Source organism: Diabrotica virgifera, chromosome 3 (assembly GCF_917563875.1).
Source record: "Diabrotica virgifera virgifera chromosome 3, PGI_DIABVI_V3a".
Taxonomy (NCBI): Eukaryota; Metazoa; Arthropoda; class Insecta; order Coleoptera; family Chrysomelidae; genus Diabrotica; species Diabrotica virgifera.
Window position 1 is genome coordinate 39,909,324 of NC_065445.1, and position 24,982 is coordinate 39,934,305.

General features: G+C 33.9%; 1 protein-coding gene across 1 annotated transcript in view; it reads right to left on the reverse strand.

Annotated features, from left to right (window-relative positions):
- Positions 1-430: 430 nt before the first annotated feature.
- Positions 431-24,982, reverse strand: part of LOC114328961 (uncharacterized) — a 55,732-nt gene continuing 31,180 nt past the window's right edge. Inside the window, exons 8-10 of the mRNA XM_050647881.1 lie at positions 18,951-19,303; positions 8,925-9,104; positions 431-1,926 (exon numbers count right to left, since the gene is read on the reverse strand). Of these exons, the coding sequence (XP_050503838.1) occupies positions 1,850-1,926; positions 8,925-9,104; positions 18,951-19,303 (610 nt within the window). The 3' untranslated portion in view covers positions 431-1,849. The remainder of the gene's footprint in view (positions 1,927-8,924; positions 9,105-18,950; positions 19,304-24,982) is intronic.

The following is a 24,982-nucleotide window of genomic DNA, read 5'->3' on the forward strand; positions in this document are numbered from 1 at the left end:
GGCAGCAAACACTACCTCCCACTCCACAACCTGGAGGTGGGGTGGGGGGTAACTCTAAAATCTTAAATAGCAATCCCAATTTTTAATTGCAGATTTGGATTCGTCATGAAGAATTAAGCAACATTTATTCGAAACAATTTTTAGAATTGTTGATAGATGGCTCTAATAAATCGTCTTTTTCCAATTATAGCGCCATCTATCAACAATTCTAAAAAATGTTTTAAATAAATGTTGCTTAATTTGTCATGATAAATCCAAACCTGCAATAAAAAATATACATTGCCATTTAATATTTTAAAGTTAACCCCCACCCCACCCCACCTGTAGGGGGTGGGGTGGAGAATAATGTTTGATGTTATTTGATAGGTTTTAGCAAAATATTAAAAACGCATTTTTTGGTTTTTTATTTGAAAGTGTATTTCTCGAGATATTAGAGCGTTTCTATAATTTTACGTATAGTATCACAATAAATAGTCTTTTCCGATTATAGCGCCATCTATCCACAATTCAAAAAACGTCTCAGATAAAAGTTACTTATACAGCGCCATCTATCCACAATTCAAAAAAACGTCTCAGATAAATTTTACTTACTTTTACATAAGGAATCCAAATCTGCAATAAAAACTGGGGGTTTCTATTTAAGATTTTAAAGTTACCCCCCACCCACCTCCAGGGGGTGAAGTGGGGGATCGCGTTTAGTGTCATTGGATAGATTTTTTAAAATTATTGAAAATGTGTTTTTCAGTTTTTCGATCCGATGTTCAGTTCGCGAAATATTCGACCGTTCCACTACTTTTGGGACACGCTGTATAATAATAAGTAGTGTTATATCTCATAAGTCATTTTTAGGGAGAATGTGACTTACACCGTTTGACTTCTGAGGCATCCATATACAGAGCCTGCAGACATTTCACAGCAGGCCTTTCCGAGGAATCAAAAATCATTCTGGTCAAACATGAAAAACTATAGAATAAAAACCAGAAAACAGCACATATGTAAATACTCAGTAAAACAAACAGCCCAGCTCAAACAGCTCAGCTGCGATTCCACTGATACCAGGCAACCCTTTTAGACTTTTAGGTTGTAACCAGAATGTGTTTTCCAGCGTAAAAAATCTTTAGTTTTCCCGTTTTTGAATTTCTTTTTGCTTTTAAATACAGGGAGGTTACTGACCGTACCTTTAATGCCTCAAAGGGATCTTTGATACTGATACACACCACAGATATAAGCACAGGAGATACATACGCTTAAAATTGGTATAGGACCATAAAAATAAGTTGATGGATACTTACTAAGAAAAACTTTTATTAAGTTTAATACTAGCGATTAAAGAGTGGGAATAGGATATATACAATAATATTGAAGGTCTCGTCTAAATAACAGCGATTAGTGAATAATTTCAATGCTAATTAATAACTAATACATCATGACTTTGGAATTGGCAATGTTATTTCTTTTTTTATATAGATGTTTCCAATGTAATATAGATTTAGCTGGTACATGTATTCAACTAATTATTAGACCCGGTATCCAGAGGAAGTCATGAATTCTGTTAGCAATATATTAGCGATGTCCAGAATATTAGAACACTAAAAGTTACTGATATGTAAATACATGTTCCTGTAACATTTTTCGAGTACTACACATATTTTAACATTAAACTTTGTCCTGTTTGCTAATACTATATATAAAATTTTTCGCAATTTGTTCCACCTACACGTAATCGGTGGCGATTTTATGGTTGAACTTCTTCTACCTGCAACCACTTATTTTTTCTCATCGAAGCGGCCGGAAATTATCCCCTGACAATTTAAAAATTACGCTAAAACAACGAACTAAGACGCCATGTTTATGTCATATTCTCCGTGTACAAGCTTAATACTCTGTGAATAAGTTCGTATTGTTCGGCTGTTTGCACCATTCCACCTAATAACAAATATAATTATTATATTGTCTATAAATTTATACAGATTAAGCGGAAATAAAACGGAGCATACGAGTACACATTTAATACAATGTATCTGAATTACTAACTAAGAAAACAAACATACAAACAAGCATACCTTTTAGACCAGGGAAATAAGCTGGAAATAGACAATGTTCGGGACCCTCAAAGATCCAGGTAGCTGACTACTTTTTTAGTTATTGTAGACTTATAGGAACAAAACCTACCTGTTTCCTGCCTTAAGTTCGCGTCCGTTTTTTAATAATTAACAATTTAGTGCAAAATTCGCGATTTTTTCGATTTTTTGCACCCCATTCAAAAGCTAAACAGTTGACATAAAACTACAAAATTTAATTTTTTAGAACATTGAAAAACCTTCAAAATGCCGATTTTTGGAAGTTAAAAAGTTAATTTGTTGCTACGCAAACTCCAAAATAAGTGAAAATCGTTATTTGTTAATAACTTTTACTAAAACTACTTTAGAACTTTAGGGTTTCACCCGAAGTTGTGTATTGGGGTACTTAACAAACCCTTAAAATTTGAGACCGATCCATTAATTAGTTTAAAAGTTATTCTATTTGTTTATCCCAGAGACCTTTATTTTGCAATAACATAAGACAGAAAATAATGAAGATAAGGCAATTCTGCGTATGTCAAATGAAAGTAGAAAAGTGATACTATCAAAATGTACTAAAAAAAGATAAAAAAATTATCTACTATAGTCAAAAATAGTAATGCCAAATTTTTGAAATTTTGTAGTTTAAAACATTTAGAACAACTTTAAAAATATTGTCCGTAGAAAAAATCGTTTTACATATTCGAAAAGTGGGTATTCTACACGAATTTTTAAAAATGTTGTTCAGTTGGTGACTAGTCGTGGTAAGTGAAGGGGGAGCTGGGAGCCGACAAATGCACGAGTTCAAAAACTAAAAAAGGCAACTTAAAACTACTATCATTTTCTATATCTCGGGATCTACTGAATATATTTTTATCTTTCTTTTTTTAGTTTGTATGTAATTTTTCTGTACATTACAAATATGTAATTTGTCTATTTGCAATTTGACATTTATTAATTAATAAACAATCTAATTTGTTTAAACAATTTTTGAATAAATGATTTTTCCCCAAAAATTCATACTTTTAATCAGACTATTATTATTAATCATAGAAAAAGTTAAGTTATACTTTATTAAATAAATAATCTTCAATAAATAATTATCTAATAAAAATAATTTATTTATTAAAGTGAACTTTAACGTTTTGTATGATCATTAATCATACTATGATTAAAAAAATAGATTTTTGTAAAAAAATATTTTTTCAAAAATTGTTTAAACAAATTAAACAAATTAGACTGATGATTATTAATTAATAAATTTATAAACAAATTGCATATTTGTAATGTACGTAGAAATTACATGCAAATTGAAAAAAGAAAGATGAAAATCCATTGAGTTGATCCGGAGATACAGAAAATTATATTAGTTTGAAATTGCTTTTTCGGTATTTTAACTCGGTGGATTCGTAGGTTACCCTTAGTAACCGTTTGAACTACAATTTTGAAAAATCGTAGAGGGTGCTGTGAAGATACAATGTTTATGCAATTTTTTTAACAAAAAATACAAATCCCATTATTTAAAATGGCATCAATGAAATTCCTTAATTATTATAAACAAATTAGCTGTGAATTTCAAAAAAATAAATGGCTAACATTGTCCCTAATGAACCCAGGCTAAATTTTTTTATATGAAAATTCGTGTTAAAAAACTAGCTTTCCGAATATATAAAAAGATTGTTCCTACGGACAATATTTGTCAAGTTATTTTAAATGTTTATAAACTACAAAATTTCAAAAATTTGGCATTAGGATTTTTGATTGTATTGATTAATTTTTTCATCTTTTTTTAATACATTTTGATACTATCAGTCTTCTACTTTCGTTTGGCATACTCAGAATTGCCCAATGTTTATTATTTTCTGTCTTGTGTTATGACAAAATAAATGTCTCTGGGATAAACAAATAGAATAACTTTTAAACTAATTAATAGATCGGTCTCAAATATTAAGGGTTTATTAAGTACCAAAATATCCAACTTTGGGTGAAACCCTAAAATTTTACGTTAAATTTAGTAAAAGTTATTAACAAATATCGATTTTCATTTATTTTGCAATCTGCGAAGCAACAAATTAACTTTTTAACTTTCAAAAATCGGTATTTTGAAAGCTTTTCAATGTTCTAAAAAATTAAATTTTGTAGTTTTATGTCAATTGTTTAGCTTTTGAATAGGGTGCAAAAAATCGAAAAAATCGCGATTTTTGCACTAAATTGTTAATAATTAAAAAACGGACGCGAACTTAAGGCAGGAAACAGGTAGGTTTTGTTCCTATAGGTCTACAATAACTAAAAAAGTAGTCAGCTACCTGGATCTTTGAGTGTCCTGAGAAAATCCCTATTACCCTGGACTATTTGGGAAATGTACCGATAGAATGGGTTGATAAATACAAATACCTAGGATTTAAGAGAAAAATGATCAAACAACAGAAATAAGGACCAGGATAGAAATAGCAAGAAACGCGTTTGTAAAAAGGAAAACAATTCTCTGCAACATAGACCTTAAATTAGAACTAAGAGTAAGAGCTTTGAGATGCTACATGTTCTTAATATGTACTGCAATATGGACTTAAAAGCTGGACATTGAAGCAAGAACACATACATACACTACAATCATTTGAAATGTGGTGTTACAGAAGCATGCTTAGAATAACATGGACACAGAAGAAAACGAACACGGAAGTATTGCGAGAAATGGGCAAAGAATACGAAATAATAATACCCCAGGCTGTGGGTGAAAAAAAGTGATATAATTCAGGAATTTTTGAAACCTACCAGGTGATGTAAAGGACGATGGCAGGAATAACTTCTACTAAAATGTAACCAAAAATTTTGTGCGGTTTTTTATTTATGACGTTTTTCATTTGTTAAATTTGCAATTTTTAAAGATTTTTAATTTTGCAGTAAATTTTTAATTTTAATTTTGCAGGATATTCATTTTAGAGAAAAGCTTTTAAATAAAAAATGGTGGTAAATTAAAAAACCTACAATTTGAGCTATGGCAAGTTTAATTTCGTTAATACGTTATTGCAAAACAGCCTGCGAAAGGTCCAAAATGGCCGTTTTTTGCAATTGCATTATTCATTGTAAAAATAACATTGATGTATTTTTCAAGGCTTTAAAATAAAGATCTTTCAAAAGCAAACATAAAAAAATTTGTAGAGCCTGATTGGTGAACTTGTTGCTTAGATATTATAATTTGTTTATCCCAAGGGGTCAAATGTCGAAGGCTATAATTTTTTCAAAAAAAAATTGGAGAGTTAATCCAAAATCCACTCTCCTGCTAAAGACTTATATTTTCATATTCTGATGTAAATAAATGCGTATAACATTTTTCAACCTCTTATTTCGGGTTTGAAAATAAGGGGGCAAATTTCGTTATAAACATTTAGAACCGAATCCGCCCCTGTACATCCTATGAGTTTCTATCTGGCAGGTTACTGTTGGTGAAGACAAAATAAAGATTCAAAACCAAATAAAAATCTACGACCAACTGAAGCCGAGATAATTGTTTTTGTTTTCTTAAATAGTAGTGACTTTATTTATAACAATTAAGAAATTATTACACAGTCATTGACTAAAGAATAACTTATATTATCTTAAAATAATTTTTATTACATTTAATTACATTTAATTATTAAAAATGATTTGTAAGTGTAGTGGAGATTTATTTTTCGTTACGAATGTGATTTATTGTGTCGGTTGCCCTTAGCAACGGCTAGCAACTTATAATACATTGAATCACGGTTTTTGCTTTAAATTTTAAAGCACCGCTTGGATTGACATGAAATTTGGCAAACACATAGATAACATGTCAAAGAATAAAAATGATATTGGGCCTCTGTGTGCTTTTGTCCCGAGGGTGAGTTTCACCCTTATAAGGGGTGAAAAAATATATGTTCAAAATAAGTTCGGAAATGCATAAAACGTCGAATTCTAAGCACCTTTTGTTCTATAGCATTTTTTCACCAAGTTAATACTTTTCGAGTAAATACCTTCATTTTTCATAAAAAAAACACATTTTTGGCGGTTTTTGACAAATACCTCAAAAAGTAAGAATTAAAAAAAACATTTTTAATAAAAATATAGCAAATTAAAAATATGTAGTATGCATGAACTTTTTAGACCCAGTAGAAACAAAGTTCGAGCTAATGAAAAATAGGTTCATATCCGTCAATTTTCAAAGTGAATTATTTCAACATGAAATAACCAAAAAATCATGGCACTTTTTGGAGAAAAATCATTACAACTTTTTTAAAGTGTTTAAAAAAAAAAGTATATCTGTTTTTAAAAAAAGTTTATAGCCTCAAAAGTAAGCAAGTGACGCTGAAAATAAAGTTAGTCTCTTTTTTTTTTGTTAAAAAAAAACTCGGGAAAGTCTAGCACTAAAAATGAAATTAATCCATTTTACTTCAATGTTGTTTTACTCGTGTATGTGTCGTTATTGTCTGTAAGTTTCATCGGTTCAAAGTGCTTATTTTTGAAGGGGCTGTAGCTAAAAGGACTTGAACTAGTCAATAATCACGAGTGTATGCAAATTTAGAACAGCCATATCTTAACAAATTTTTGCCTTCCAAAAAAACCAACAAATCCAAAATATTCATAAAAGCAAAAACTACTTTTTGTTACTCTTTGTGATTTTTGGTAACACTAATAAATTTTAAGTTATTTAAAAAAAATTTCAAAATTAAAACAGATTTACTTTAAAACTATTTTTTTTTTAAATAAGCCCTTTGAACCGATGATACTTACAGATCATATAAATAATACATGAGCAAAGTAACTTGTGAAGCGGTAATGATTAATTTGATTTAAGATGGTAATTGGGGATGACTTTCCCGAGTTTTTTTAACAAAAAAAAAGAGATCAACTTTATTTTTAGCGTAGCTTGCTTAGTTATGAGGCTATAAACTTTTTTTAAAAACAGATATACATATTTTTTTAAACACTTTAAAAAAGTTGTAATGATTTTTCTCCAAGTGCATGATTTTTTGGTTATTTCACGTTGAAATAATTCACTTTGAAATTTGACGGATATGAACCAATTTTTAATTAGATAGAACTTTTTTCCTACTGGGTCTAGAGATTTCATGCATACATCATTTTTTTCAATTTTTAATTTGCTATATTTTTGTTAAAACTCTTTTTTTTTTCAATAAAATACTTACTTTTTGAGTTAATTGTCAAAAACCGCCTAAAAACGTGTTTTTTTTTTGTTGAAAAATGAAGGTATTTACTCGAAAGGTATTAACTTGGTGAAAAAATGTTATAAAATAAAAGGTGCTTAGAATTAGACGTTTTATCAATTTCCGAACTTATTTTGAACATATATTTTTCACCCCTTACAAGGGATGAAACTCACCCCCAGGACAAAAGCACACAGAGGCCCACCATCATTTTTATTCTTTAACATGTTATCTATGTGGTGCCAAATTTCATGTCAATCCAAGCGGTGCTTTAAAATTTAAAGAAAAAACCGTGATTCAATGTATTATAAGTTGCTAGCCGTTGCTAAGGGCAACCGATACAATAAATCACAGTCGTGACGAAAAATAAATCTCATAAGTCTTTCTTTAGTCAATGACTGTGAAATAATTTTTTAATTGTTATAAATAAAGTCACTACGATTTAAGAAAACAAAAACAATTATCTCGGCTTCAGTTGGTCGTAGAAAATTTTTATTTGGTTTTGAATCTTTATTTTGTCTTCAGCAACAATAACCTGAAAGTTAGAAACTCATAGGATGTACAGGGGCGGCTTCAGTTCTAAATATTTATAACGAAATTTGCCCCCTTATTTTCAAACCCGAAATTAGAGGTTGAAAAATGTTATACGCATTTATTTACATCAGAATATGAAAATATAAGTCTTTAGAAGGAGAGCGGATCTTGGATTAACTCTGTATGATTTTTTTTCACATTTGACCTTTTGGGATAAACAAGTTATAATATTTAAGCAACAACTTCAGCAATCGGGCACTACATTTTTTTTTGTTTAGTATTGAAAGATCTTCATTTTAAAGCCCTAAAGAATACATAAAAGTTATTTTTACAATAAATAAGCCAATTGCAAAAAACGACCATTTTGGACCTTTCGCAGGCTGTTTTGCAATAACGTATTAACGAAATTAAACTTGCCATAGCTCAAATTGTAGGTTTTCTAATTTACTACAATTTTCTATTTAAAAGTTTTTCTCTAAAATGAATATCCTAAGCTGCAAAATTAAAAATCTTTAAAAATTGCAAATTTAACAAATGAAAATCGTTATAAATGAAAAACCGCACAAAATTTTTGGTTACATTTTAGTATAGGTAAGTTATTCCTGGGATCGTCCTTTACAACACCTGATAGGTTTCAAAAATTCCTGAATTATATCCTGAAATCGACCTATTTTTCACCCACAGCTTGTGACTATAAACACAATAAAAATAAGAAAGTTACAATATCTGGGACACGTAATGAGGGGACAGCGATATGAAATGCTAAGACTTATAATACAGGGAAAGATAAGAGGCGGAAGGAGTATAGGAAGAAGGAGAATGTCATGGTTGGAGAATTTAAGGAACTGGTTTAAATGCAGTTTTTAGAACTCTTCAGAACAGCGGTAGATAGAGTAAAGATAGTGATGATGATATCCAACCTCCGATTGGGAGACGACATTTAAAGAAGAAAGAAAGTTGAAAAAATGTGATGAAGTGCAGTTAGGCAGCTAATGTCTACTTCGATGAGCAAAACAATTCTTATTATAAAAACGGTATCTATAACTTATTGAACATAGCTGGGAAAAGTGTATAAAGCTGACAGGAGATTATGTTCAACTGAACACCAAACGTTATACTATTTTAATTATGAATTAGCGCTACTTACCTCTGTTCAGTCTAAGAGAACACAATATGGCCAGTATATCGACATTAGAGTTCGCCTTTAGCTGTTGGATTCCATTCAGAATGGCTATGAAGCAACCTGTTCTACCGATACCCGCGCTGCAGTGGACAATCACAGGTAGTTTTAAGTTTTCCATAGATTTGCGACGTGCTTCGGGCGTACCTAAAGATTAGTAACCAATTAGAATCAACTAGCTGCGGTTAAACGAAAATCTAACTCAATGATTTGGTTCAACAGAATTAAATATACTCAGTGACATTAGAAGTGTTACACCCACAAGGAATAATTTCTTTACCTTAACTTTTTGGCAAGATGGTAGCTTTATATCAAGAATGAAACGATAACGTTTTAAGAATGAAACGTAAAAATTTGTAGCACATGTTAGTTTTGTGGAAACGCCCGGGTTTTATATTAAGATGCGTATGATTTACATTCGTACACGATCTTGTGGCGTTCTTTAAAACTACTTTAAAACAACTGGGTAGTTGTGAAGTTAGCCCACTTTATACAGCATCGGGTTTGGCACATATACCACTTTTAAGCACTAATAATATATTTTCGATTTTTGGCACTTAGCCCGGTTTTTACTTATGTGATACATTTTTATTAACATGTGATCAACGAAAAAAATTATTTGTTTGGCGACCTCGTAGCTGAATACACTCCTGTCATGTCTAGGCATTGACAAAATGAGATGATGGTTGTCTACTTGTGACACCTCGTTCTAAGCAACTTGAACTTCATGGATTAACTGTGCGTGTAAAGTGGATAGTCTCCTGTCCATCTTATCTCACACATGTTCGATAGGATTTAAATCCAGTGAACGGGGAGGCTACGGCAAGACGTTAACGCCAGCTTCCTGGAGAAAGTCCATAGTTTGAGGAGCAATATGGGGACGCACGTTGCCTTGCTGAAAAAGGACGTGTCGACGGCCATCTAGATAAGGCAGTAAAGTGATTTGTAACATGTCATCAACATAACGCGCAGCTGTTCCCCAAAGGCGGCATAGGCAATAGTCCCCCAAACCAAAGAATACATATCTACCACAAGAACCGACACGGACGGATTATCTATGAACTAAATTTTTATGCGCATGTGCGAGATCGGCCATTTCTCAATTTGCCTCCATAGCAAATGGGTGCGTTCGGACGACCATAGCGGCTGACTGTCAGCAGAAATCGGCTGAGTGGTCAGCCGTGATAGGGAAAGCTTAGTAAATCTCTCAGCGGCTGACTTCCAGCGGTGACGTCTGACAGCTACTGATGGCTCAGCTGTCCAGCCGCTGTGGTCGTCCGAACGCACCCAATAATTTTGGTGACTTTTGTCTTGTACAGGATCGGCGTTTGTTATTTGTTTGGCTTGGCTTGGCGTTAGTATTTTGTTTTTGTATCAGTTTGTAGCTCGTAATATTTTGTATAGACTTACTTTCTAGGTTTTAAGTTTAGTTTTTATTTTATTTGTGTATAGTGTATTAGTTTATTAGTGTAGTATTTATTCGTGTGTACATAGTTAAGTGGTTTATTTACTGTTGGAAAGGCTGCGAAACGACGAGGGTTTTCATGTATATTTCGTGGCTGCCAGACAATAACAGGGGATGGTTTAAGCCTATTTTCAATCCCAAAAAATCAGGAAAGGTATGTAGCAATTTTGTTATTCGTTATTCTTTATCGATAGAGAAGTTTTTTATGTATACATAATGGTAATAATACTGCAGTATAGCGACAAGAGTTTTGTTAGAATCATATGAGAGTGAGTACAAAGACACACACAGAATAATTTTTTTCTAATTCCACTTTAAATTTACCGTACCTTTCATCAAAACTATTACCCAAGAAAGTTATCATTATTATCACAAGAGAGTGAGTATATTGTATACTATATATATTTTTTAAGTTATTACATATTTATATTTATAGAAATAAAATATTACAATACTTATTGGTTTTTTATTTATTTACCCCGATATTCGACTTTAAAGATGTACCTACTTTTGGCTAGTTTCCAAGACAATAAAAATTAAAAATATTAACATTCGATTTTAACATACCTACAGTTTCTTGTTGTTGATGACGAACATTTTTTGTCACCCAAAAAGAATTTTTCGATTATTTTACGAAATATAATGAATTAGGAAATACCTCGACAAACAAGTAATTGGTCCTAGGTTTTCATCCAAAGTAATCTAAAGTAGAACTGGAAGTCGATATTTGAACTCTTCGTGTAACTTTGCGTCGATTGATATACGATTTTACTAATTTTTAGTCATCTTTATTTACATTCATATCATATTTTGAGTGACTTTAAAACAGTACTTACGGTTGTAACTCTAAAACCGAAGTCCGAAGTCAAATTTCTCATCTTTAATACCATCCATGGGTTATAAGCTTTCATTCGACACCTCATTTGTCATTCTATCTGTATTAGTAACTGAGGAGTTGTATTCGCGGTCGGACGTACAGACAGTCATGAAACCAGAAGTATATATCTGTTCTCGTCTTGCGAATTCGCGTCGAATAATATATCACTTGTGGTATTGCGGTGACTTTAAAAGAGTACTTCCGGTCGCATTTCTAAAACCGGAAGTCCTAGGTCAAATTTCTCACCTTTAGTACCATACTTGGATTATGAGCTTTCATTCGACACCTCATTTGTGATTTTACCTGGTATAGTGACGGAGGTGTTACATTTGCGGTCGGACGGACAGACAGCCTAGGTCAAATTTCTCACCTTAAGTACCATCCATGGATTATAATCTTTCATTTGACACCTCATTTGTCATTCTACCTGGTATAGTGACGGAAGGAGTTATATTCGCGGTCGGACGGACAGACAGCCTATTAAGTCACACCAAGTCGTTCAAATTTTCACCAACTTTTTCACATTTTTTCAAAATTGGTGAAAACAACAAATTATATTTTGTATCGTTGCATCAATATAAGCCAAAAAAGAATAATTAGTGAATGTCACGCCACTATAATATATTTTAAAATCAGGATAAAAAAGGTATTTTACCCATGGTTTTAATCAATATAATTCTCACCATTACTTTGTGTTGTATTTGCAACCTTTTGTAAATCAAAAATAATTCCACCATATTAAGAATGTCAACAAAAGCCGGCCCTGAAATTTATTTATTGATACACGCCAGAAATGTGTGAGACTTTTCTTAGTGTACTCGTGTGTCCTCTTGCCAACTCGATACTAAAATTAAGTACATTGTTAACAACAAAAGAATCGCCGTTCGTGTCGGTTCTTGTGGTAGATATTGTAGCGGAAGAGAAATCTTGGCCGATCCCCGTATAACAGTAAACACCTCGAGAATGACGTAATCGGATGTGCTAGGCCTCGCCGGAGAATTCTGGAAGGTACGTCACGTAGGCGGAACAAGCCGATAGCTCGAGATGGGAGTCGATTGTTCCAGAATAACAACTGGGTATAAATACGGGCATATTTTGTGAATAAGTTTAGTGTATAAGATAAATTCGTCTGTAACTTATATAAATAAAGTCGTATATAAATTACGAACCGCTAGTTTTATTGTAATTAGAAGTAATTACACTAATCACGCTACAGTTGGTGTCGGTGTTCGGTTAACTTAGTGCGATATAAATAAGTGAATTACAGAGAGACTTTAAAAGACTTTTGAACTTTAGTCGTCGGGAATAACCGGAGTGCGTTAATTGTTCGGTATTCGGAAAGACTTTAAAATACTTTTGGACTTTATTCGTCGGGAATAGTTAAAGTGCGTTGATTGTTCGGTATTCGGAAAGACTGTTAAAAGACATTTTGGAAAGTACGTGTGTGCCGACCAAAGATGTTGCTACAAGAACTTACAGTAAAACAGCTCCGTGAACAGCTCGAGGAACGGGATCTGGACAGCAGTGGGCTCAAGATAGTCCTACAAGCACGACTCGAGGATGTCCTCACGAAGAACGGAGAAGACCCAAAGACGTTCCACTTCCAGTCAGCAGAACAAGTAATCTTATCGAAATTAAAAACTGTTTCTGAAACGATCGATGAAACTTCTAGAAGAAGCGACGAGAAACTTGAAGAAGTTAGTAGAAAAAGCGACGAGAAATTCGAAAATGTTGCTAAAAGATTCGATGAGACTTCTCAAATAATTAAAGAGGTCTGTAGGCAAAACAACGAAAAACTAGAAGAAGTTTGTAAACAGAACAATGAGAAATTTGAAGAAGTTTCTAGAACATTCGATAAGATGCAGAAAAGTGCAGAGACCGTAGAAGAAAAGATCAAACAGCTAGAGAGCAGGATAACCGATACAAAAGTACAACCATCAGTTAATGCAGCAGCGTTAGATCCTTTAGTGAAAGATGAACTACCGAGAGACGAAACGTCGCATAATATGAGATTCAAATTACCACCATTTGATGGAAAGTCCTCTTGGTCCATATATCTTAGACAGTTTGAAGCTATTGCGACCGCCAATCATTGGACCGAACAAGAAAAGGCTGTTTCCTTGACTGCTGCTTTACGAGGTGATGCTGCAGATATATTAAGGTCAATTCCCAAGGGTCAAGAAAATTGTTACCAGACCTTGTTCACTCGTCTAGAAAAACGCTATGGAGATGCCCATCTACAACAAGTATACAAAGCACAACTGCGAAGTAGAAGTCAACGAGCAAGTGAGAATCTGCAATAATTTGAAGCAGATGTGGCTCGTGTGGTGCGGTTGGCTTATCCAGAGGTGCCAGACAGCGTTTTAGAAGAAATTGCAGTAGATACCTTCGTCAATGGGCTGAAAGATAATGAACTACAGAAAGCTTTACGACTAGCAAGACCGAAAGTTTTAGATGAAGCACTTGCTATTGCCTTGGAACACGAAGCAGCTAGCCAAGCTTCACGAAACAATCGAGTAATAACCGTGGAAAAAGGCGATAAGAGAAAAGATGAACGTTTGGTGGAAATGGTACGGAGGGTGATTCGTGACACGATGCCGAAGAGACGCATGAAGAGGGCTGGAAGAGTTGGTTCAAATACAGATGCTTCCTCGATACGGCCATGCAGTGAAAGTTGTAATCACCGGCTTAAACTAGATGAACAGCTTTGCCCTGTGAGACGAACTACCGTCGTTAATGAGCAATGGCAGCCACAACAGTTACAAGAAGCCCAAGAAGACGATCCATGTATAAAAAGAGTATTGGATTGGATGCGTCGAGGTGAGAGACCTAGTTGGCAAAACATTAGTGCATGTAGTCCGGAAGTCAAGGCCTACTGGAGCCAATGGAATTGCCTGGTACTAAAAGATGATCTTCTGTACAGAACCTTTGAGAACGATGATGGTACAGAATCTAAGCTTCAGTTAATTGTACCTAAAAGTAAAGTGTCAGAAGTATTGCGTCAGTTGCATGACGGTACATCAGGTGGACACTTTGGTGAACTGTCAAGATGATGTAAGAAGATGGTGCCGAAAATGTGAACTGTGTGCATCCGGTAATGGTCCGGTTGGTAAAAAGAGAGCACCCATGAGACAGTACAATGTTGGAAGTCCTATGGAAAGAGTAGCTATCGACATTGCAGGTCCATTTCCAGAAACCGATGCTGGAAATAAATACATCCTGGTAGCCATGGATTATTTTACAAAATGGACTGAGGCCTATGCATTACCAAATCAAGAAGCTGCTACCGTTGCAGAGGTACTTGTTAAAGAATTCTTTAGCCGATTTGGTGTTCCCTTGGAGATCCACTCCGACCAAGGGCGAAACTTTGAGTCAGCTCTTTTCCAAAACGTTTGTAAATTGATTGGTGCCAATAAGACCAGAACAACACCCCTGCATCCTCAATCAGATGGGATGGTCGAGAGGATGAACCGAACGATGGGTAAACACTTGTCCAAAGTTGTATCTGAACATCAGCGAGATTGGGACCAACACATTCATTTATTCCTGATGGCCTACCGCTCGGCCGTAAATGAAACTACAGGTCAAACACCAACCTGCCTGATGTTGGGTCGTGAAGTTCGGTTGCCCTGCGACCTAGAGTTTGGCTGCGGACCTTCCGAGGAACATGTTGCAGGCGAAGACTACGTTGACCGCCTGAAATTACGAATGAACAACATTCATGAACTTGCCCGACAACACATCCAGATAGCCAGTGACAGAATGAAAGATCAATATGATTCTCGATGCAAGAATGAAAGCTTCGAAGTAGGTGATCTTGTCTGGCTTTATAATCCGCAACGTCGTCGAGGCTTATGTCCTAAACTGCAAAGACAATGGGAAGGTCCATATGAAGTTAAGAAGAAAATAAATGACGTAATATATAGAATTAAGAAGTTGCCAAACGGTAAACCAAAAGTTATTCACATAAATCGTCTTGCACCATATGCTGGCTCAAATGAAACAGAAGAAGCACGAGTCCTCCAACAGGAGATGAAAGATGTCGCACAGCCAAGTTTTAATCAATTTATGTCAAATTACGCAGCGAGAAAGAGTGCTAGATTCGGCGTGACCACAGAAGTTCAGCAAGATCTGTTTGGTGTTCCAGAAAACGTCTCTCTGGCCCACTGTGTTGCCCAAGACCTCGAGATGACTAAAGGAATATCGTCCGTATTCAATAGAAAGTTCGGCCGCCTGGACGAGTTAAGAAATCAGCAGCCTAAAATTGGAAGAGTACTGCGATTGGAAGATGGTCCTCGATCTTTGCTGTATATGGTGACCAGAAAGTCTTATACGGACACGCCAAGCTACGAGAACATATGGCGTGTTCTAACTAATTTGAAGAAAATCGTGTGTAATTATGACATCAAAAATTTGGCTTTACCAAAAATAGGCCATGCAGTAGAAAATCTGGATTGGAAGATTGTGAGAAGCATGCTTGAAGTGGTCTTCAGAGGAACTGGTGTACAAATCACTGTGTGTTGCATGAACCCGAAGATGTCGTACCCTTCAAAGACAGTAGACTGTTATTTCTTCTTGAAGGGTGTATGCAGAGCTGGAGAGTCGTGTAGATTCCGCCATCCTGGGCCTTCATTTAGAGTTGCTGATCGAGACGCTCAGATCTTAAGAGGGGAGCAGTGTAGCGGAAGAGAAATCTTGGCCGATCCCCGTATAACAGTAAACACCTCGAGAATGACGTAATCGGATGTGCTAGGCCTCGCCGGAGAATTCTGGAAGGTACGTCACGTAGGCGGAACAAGCCGATAGCTCGAGATGGGAGTCGATTGTTCCAGAATAACAACTGGGTATAAATACGGGCATATTTTGTGAATAAGTTTAGTGTATAAGATAAATTCGTCTGTAACTTATATAAATAAAGTCGTATATAAATTACGAACCGCTAGTTTTATTGTAATTAGAAGTAATTACACTAATCACGCTACAATATGTATTCTTTGCCCAAACCATTATTCCAATTGTCCTGTGTACATACTTCCCAACAGCCCGATATCTCGTCGCTCTCCAGGGCGGCGTCTTACCATCCTACAACCATCATGCATTCCTAAAAAATCGCGATTCATCGCTGAATGCCGCCGTTCCCTGTACCAATTCAAACATTGATTACTATGGTCCGCAGTTAAAAAAAGCACTAGTCGTGGGCGGAATGAAACCAGTCCAAAGGCTCGAATGCGACGGTATAGTGTGCGCGTAGTAACAGGTCTACTTTCTACTTCAAACCATTGGTCAGCGATTTGACGCGTAGTAGCAAAACGGTCTCATAGAGCCAGTAGTCTAAAGCGCCTTTCTTGATGCTCCATGGTACGCCTCGGTTGACCAGTTGGTCTTCTTCGTGTTCCTCTAACTTCGTTTGTCCACACACGACACCCACGCATAACCGTTATTACCGTATAATTAACACGATGGACAATTTCGCGATATGACAAACCCATACCTTTATTCGCGGTGTGCAAGTACTTGGAGGGGATACGAGAAACGATCGTGCGAGAATAGCGGAGAAATATTGCAACTTTCTTAAATAATTCATATCGTCAATTGAAATTGTCAAATTGACGTATATTTCATACCTACTGTCATTGAAGAAGAAAAATTATATATTGCTCCACAATATTGATATGATATGCAATTATTATATAAAGGTAAATTTAATTAATTGTATTTTGCTTGCAGTACTGCATTTTAATAACTAATTTTATTTACTACATATCATTGTTTACGTTTTAATAACATAACCTGAATCTTATTTTTTCTTCTTATTATTTTCTGGACTATGGCCTTGACAATTATCCAGTAACCAGGACTAATATAATTGGCCAATATAATTAAAAGTGCTACAAATGTTGCTGAGCGTAGAAACCAGGTGTCGCTTTGCCGAATTTGCACGGTCCCAATAGGTAACAATTCCACCTTTCCATCCCTGTCAAAATCGTTAACATGGTGGTAATTTTGGTGTCTTCGAACCCCAGGCATTTTCTTACACTGAATACAATTAGACTGAAGAATAATAACTAAAAATGCCTGTACCAACCGGTCTCTTCACAAAAAAATTAAAGATAAAACTTCATTTTTACAAAAAGTATAAAATAATATATAACATTGATATTGTTATTATAGCTTGCTTTAAATAATATAGTCCTTCTGTTGCCAAAAAAATAAGTTCAAGAAATTATTCCTTATGAGTCGAACACTTCTACTGTCACTGAACATATTAGTGAAAATCAGGAATATCAGTGGATCTTTTCATTTCACGCTGACAAATCTGAGTAGGTATATTTACTAAAGAGTAGATAAATGTAAAAGTAATATGTCAAACCAATTAGTCCGTCTAATATACTTACCGTTGCACGTCATTATCTACGTCAGAGATCTAAGCTGACAGAGTTGCCAAAGTATAAAAAAATCCTGAATGTATTTTAAATCAAACAGATCACATAATTATTGCATTATAACATAATACAACAAAACAAATTAATATTCAATGTAAATAAATAAAAACATTAGAAATAGACAACAAGAATTAAGTTATAATCTTACGTTATCGTTATTAAGGTACCAAGGGTATTATAAGGATAATAACGCTTGAGGTGAATGGTGATACGATGACCGAAAGCGTTATTATCTATAATACCCGTGGTGCCTTCAACGTGTAATGTCCGACTAAATTCTTCTTTATATGCAAAAAATTTGAATGAATTTTGAATTAATTAGTTTTCAAATAAGTACATTTAGCAGCAATAGTCGTAACGTAATTGTGGTAACCATAGTTTTACTAGGTTTTTATTTGTCAACTTAACAGTATTTAACTAGTTATTTAAATTTAATGCCCAAGGGTGTTATTTTTCAAAATAACGCCCTAGGGCATTATATCATATTTAACTGACTTCGAAATCATGTCATTATTTGTCAAATAATATACCAGTCGGATATTAAAAAAAAAATAATAAAAACAATAAATATAATAAAACAAATACAAGCGGAAAAATTAAAGAATACCCATGAACGATCACATCAATCACTTATTTTGTATTTGCTGTCTTTTTTTATAACAAACATTTGTAATTTATAGAAAAAGACAGCAAATACAAAATAAGTGATTGATGTGATCGTTCATGGGTATTCTTTCATTTTTCCGACTGTACTTACAGTAAAGCATAAAAACAAATATCAAAAAATAAACAAAATAAACAAAAAGTGTCAATACCGCAACTGTCAAATAAATGTTACCAATTTATGCCAAAATATCACATTCGTTCGATTACAGTAACAGTGTGTTCCAAACAAATGTGCTTCATAAAAACGATTTATAATTCATTTATACAAATTAAATTAAACATATTATTGTGTATTTCTTTAAGTTAACATTAATAGAAATCTTCAAATATTATTTCTACGCGTATATAATAAAATATGTCTAGTGGCTGTAATTCCAGTGTACTTAGCAAAATGATTCTAAAAAAGAACCCACCTACCGCCTAAATATTTCGTATTAGTATCATGTGATGTCACGGGCTATGACGCGGATGACGTGCAATGGTAAGTGTATTAGACGGAGTATAACTGTATCGAACTAAAAAATATTCTAAACCCTACCTACCTTTCGATAAGGCAAGCATCTTATCTTTCTTTGATATACTACAATCAAAGTTATCGGGGAAACTTTTTGCTTTGAGATCAATATTACAATTTGTACTTTTGGAAAGAGATTCATCGAATTTTTTCGATATGTCATTAACGTTATTGTCGGTAGATTTTTTCTTTGAGTGCATTGCATTCAAAACGTCAAGGGCTATTTTCAACACTTGCTCCGGACAAGCCATCTTGTGGTCAGGCCAGTTCGAAAACCAATAATGACTAATTTTCCTTGGCTCTGCTGCGGAATCCAATTTCTGTAATCTCAACTGTCGAATATGGCATTCGCCTATACTGTTCTCGTTCAGATAAGTTATTCTAAAAAGTACAAAGTGTTAGCTTATTGAAATGAATGTCGACTCGATTCAAGTTCCCTGTTAACCCAGATATGACCATATCAAAAGGCACCCCTAGGAAAATATTCCAATATGCTGTTCAGAGAACCTGTATGAAACGAGTCTTTGTACTCTAATGCAGAGTTGGCATTAGTAAAAATTTTACAGAATATGGCATTTTTACTAATGCCGTACTCTGTATTAGAGTACAAAGACTCGTTTTATACAGGTTCTCTGAACAGCATATTGGAATATTTTCCTAGCGGTGCCTTTTGATATTGTCATATTTGGGTTAACAGAGAACTTGAATCGAGTCGACATTCATTTCACTTATTCCCCGTTAGAGGGCGTTCTCCATACTACGGTATCAATAGTTTTATTTTGTACCGAGAACTACGGATGTTTTGGTGTGAATTTGTCTTCTTGCATAGCCTCCTTGATAACAGGTAGACTTAGAAATAGCGCTATCGGGGGATGGCAGGAGACAGATTTAAATCAAAACGAAACCGTATATTTTCTATTTTTGTTAGCTTATTATTTTAAAGGCTTGAAATTTTGTTTTAAAGGTAAATCCTTGTTTAACGTATCAGCTAATAAACCACGAAGATCAGCGAAATAGCTGCCACATGGAGAACGTCGGATATCTACTTTCCACACTTTCATAATACACAAAAACAAATGGAGAGATAGAGAAGGAGGTATAATACATTGCCACCCTGGGAGGTAAGGGTGGTAGTATTTCAGGTTCTTTTCAATGTAAAGCAGCTAAGGGAGAATCAAACATCTTTACTCGTCGAACACCAAGTTTATTCTGATATTTCATTATATTACTTTCAACAATCAAAGTGTATTATTATTGCAAATAAACGTGCGCCCGTGGCTCACGAATTCGTACACTTAATCAGCCGTGTGATGGATGACCGAAGTTATCTTTAACGTAAAGTTATCCTGTAATTAAGTTATAATCCTCGAATTGGTGTGATGTATCATATTTAACTTAACTACTACTTGCGTTATTTCTTGACAGTTCTTGAGTTATCTGATATATCAACTGTCACTTTATAACGCGACGTTGAACCTCAAGTTATGAGATAACTCTGTACTTATGTTAAGGATTGTAAGGTTAGGTTTATGTTTTGATTTGTTTTTAGATAGAAATCAAGTGAATATTTAACGTAGAACGCTGCTTCAGATTGTCCCAGGACCTTGTGCGGCATTTTATTAACTTAATAAATCAAATTTAATATCGAATATAAAGCAGCACATAATTATCAAAAACATAGACCTAAGATAACAATTAAAAACACGTAGGTAATAAAATGAAAACAATAATAAAAATGAATAAGAAAGCTAATAATTTAAAAATAGCAGGGTAATGCAATTATAAAAATTATACAAAAATCAAATCGAGAGATACAAGTTGAAATTTTTTTTATAAACATCCAAGGGTTTTAAGTACTGCTTTTTGTTCTTTCTATCTACTTTTACGATTCACCACCGAACGACACCGAACATCGAACAGCGGTTCCGCCATCGGTAGCCGTGGGTAGGTATACCAACTTCTCGTGATTCTCTTACTCGCTCAAACTTGTACTGATTCTACATAAGGTTCTCTTTTTAGACAACTTAATATTTTCTTCCGTCTATAACGTCTAAGAAATAACTCATCTCATAACGGTGGATGATCCATCACACCGAATGTACGTTTTATAGTTATTGAGATAGTTATATGTTATAGTTATGTTAACTTTAACGCAAACGTTAAAAATAACTTCGGTAATTCATCACACGGCCGAATATTTGTAAAACACTTTCTGTGTTTCTTTCTTACTCCATATTACACAATCTTGACCCAGTTCAATATTAAATAATATTTGATATTAATCTTCTAATACATATTATACAAATCTTAATACTTTCTTATTACTCATTACAGAGTGAGAGAGAAAGGTAAAGAGATAGAGAGAGAGAGAGAGAGAGAGAGAGAGAGAGAGGAGATAAAGAGTCAGAAAAAAAGAGAGTAGGGGGAAAGCGAAAGAAAGACAGAGTAACGGTCAGTAACATGTGAAATTGTCATCTTCTTGTAGAGTAAACATAACTTTCATTATCTAAAATCACTACTATAACTTAACTACAAAAGAAAATGAAACTAGTAGATGAACAACAACAAAGGAAAACGGGCTTATTGTTCCAGGATCCGCCAATACATTTTGACAAAACTTCTGCTTCTTACCATTTGATATCACAAGAGGTTCTAAAAAGAGACTTATTCTTTTCAGGAATCCCATTAGTGAAGAGGGTGGTCCCATTGGTTGTTTATGTTTCAACATTTCTAATACATTCTTCTACTTAACTGTAGTTAATATTTCACGCTTACTGACTACCATATACTCTGCTTTTTTGTATTGAGATTAAGGTCATGTTCTCTACTTATATTTGATATGCGCGACATTATTCTTAGCAAACCATCTAAGCTATCTGCAAAAACTACTGCGGCGTCGACATATCTAATAATTAGACGCACTTCGTTGACTAGTACACGCCGTCCTGTAATTCTCCCAGTGCTTGCTCGAAGATGTGTTGAGAGTAGATATTAAATAACACCGGGAACAGAGTGCATCCTTGTTCCACTCCTATGTATATGGCGGCGTTATCTAACTGCCCCACGAAGTACCTGGGCCCATTAATCCCAAGTACCTGCTGCCCCATCGCCGAGAAAGTTGGGAATTAAGTCTTAATGACCGGAAATTCCAAATTTGATTACAGTTGAAAATAAGAATATAAATATTGTTAAAAACTTTTAAATGGCGAATCCGACGACTATGTTTAGTCAAAGGGGAGAACTTTTATTAATAATTAATGAATATAAATATTCAAAGGCCCATGTCTCCAAAGATGGAAAAGTTAGATGGCGATGTATCAAAAAAGGGTGTCAACAAAAAGTGTACACAACGGAAGGTGATGAAAATTACGTTATTCTTGAAAAAGCATCCGTGGAGCATAATCATGCTCCAGATATCCACGTTGACCGGCAAATTTTTAGTAATTCTACAAAGAAGAAAGCTGTAGAAGATATATGTGAAAGACCTTTAAAGATTGTCCACAAGGAATTGAGGAAGGAAAATTTCAGCAATTTACCGCTGACGACGAAAGACATTTCTTGCGTTCGAAGAAATATCTATGCTACAAGACGAAAATCCACACCATCATTGCCCAAGTCACAGGAAGAAGTTCTACAAATATTAGTGAACTTAAATTTAAAAACAAATACAGGTTGAAAACTTTTTATTATCTACGAAAAATAATTCCGCAATTTTTAGTTGTTTCACAAATCTTTACTTTTTGTGTAATGTAGATTCTTTGTATGTAGATGGCACTTTTCAATACTGTTCTAAATATTTTTGTCAGATGTTTACTACACATGGCTACAAAAATGGTTTTATGTTCCTCTAGTATTTTGTTTGTTACCAAATAAATCACAGCAATCGTACAAAAGTACTTTTGACACATTAATAACAATATGTACAGATTTGAATTTAAATTTCAAACCGAAGCGAATAATTTCTGATTTTGAAATAGCAATTCAAAATGCAGCCAAGTTAGTGTGGCCCGACATTATTATTTTTTGTTGCAAATTTCATTTAACACAAAATTGGTACCGAAAAATTCAAAATTTAGGTTTGTCCTCGGAATATAAAAATCAAACTGTTATTGGAAAATATTTAAAATTGTTTTTCGGCATTTCTTATTTAGATCCAAATGATGTTGGTGACTTTTTTTCTGATGAAGTTTTTAATATTATGCCAGAAAATGACAGAGTTTTGCAATTTTGATATTACCTAGTTGATAATTATTTAACGAAAGATTCAACATTTCCATTTTACATGTGGGCTTCAAATTCATCATCTCTTATATTTATGACTATACAAACGCATGTGAATCATTTCACTCGAAATTTAACGAATGTTTTTATAAATCACATCCTGACATATTTAAATTTACAGACATTTTGTTAAATTTCAGAAGTATATGTGAAAAAGCAGAAAGTATATGTGAAAATTAGAACTGTACATAGATTCGAAAAAAAACTTGATAAAACGGCAAAAATAAAAGTTGATTTTATTGAAAATAGGCTAAATGAATATTACGTTAATCAAAACATTACTAAATTAGACTTCATTAAGTCAATTTGCAATTATTATGCAGCTAACTTTTAAAATCTAAAATATAGTGTTCACTCTTACTTATTTTAATCACTAATCAGACATTAGAATTAAGCATTGCTATTGTTTAACTGTAGTTTTTGTTATTGTATATAAGTTAATGTAGATTTATAAATAAACTTTATTCGATTATATTGTTATAGTTTCATTATTTAATCCTTTAAAATTTTCGCTCATGCTTTGGGAATTGGGTTCCTTTTTGAATACAATAAAGTAAAATAAAAACTATATATGTTCACAAAAATATTATCTAAGTACCTAGGTAGCGTGGGGCAGTTCGTAGTCGCTTTTAATCCTACTATAAAACTGAACCCATTAAAATCTAGGTAGTGTGGGAGAGTTCGTAGTCGCCCATATATGGAGCTTGCCTCTGTCAACTGGTCGGTCACCCAGTTTATTGTTGGCAGTTTGGTTGTAATATAAATTATACATATATGACTCTCAACTCTTTATCATCTAAGCCCGCTTCTTTTAAGATGATTATGAGTTTATCATATTTTATTCTGTTAAATGTCTTTTTGTAGTCGATAAAACAAATATAATAAGTAATAATAAAAGTAGGTACTCGAAGACATTTTAAAAAGCTAGAAGCGATGACATTAAATGTTGCTTAAAACATAATTATTTAATCCCGTCTATCTAACATCTCATCTGACAAGACAATGTACAGTAGGGTGGATCGATTATCGCAATATTTTTAAAAAATTGACATAATGATTTGGAATACCCACCAAAAGTTTCCTTTAGTAACGACAATAAAAAAGTGTTATTACAACTTTTTGATAAAATTACATCTTCTGCCCTCTACCGGCCTTTGAAAAACAAAAAAAAATGTTGGATTAATATGTAATCACAAATTAAAAAAAATTGACAAATTGAATTGGAATACCCACCAAATTTTACCTTTAGTAATGACAATAAGAAAGTATTATTACGACTTTTGGATAAAATTTCATCTTTTGTCCTCTACAGGCTTCTGAAAAACGAAAAAAACAATTTATTGGCATTATTAACAGAGGCCCGGTTCTTTCATGGGGGCTCTGGTTTGTTTAGTACATATATTGGTCCCATCTTCGTGGTGCGGGGGTGCTGCGACTTTGGACTTTCAAGAAACAAACTGAGAAGACCAAGAGAACAATGAAGAAAAGGTTTTATGCAAAACTCCCCCAAAACTTTGAATACCATATATTTTGAGGGAAGGAAAGAAAATATTGAAGGCAAGCCCCACAGAAGAACCGCACTCGAAGAACACGTTTCATTTGTTCAAGAGCCAGGCTCCACATTTTTAGGTCACGCAGTACACCTTACTGGATCGGCTCTAAGCATTTGTCAAAGTATTGTGAACTTTTTAGAGAGTTATAGGTATAATCTAGAAGAACTAGTGGTAGAAGGATATGACGGAACTGTGGTAAATACCGGAAGAAAAAATGGTATAATTT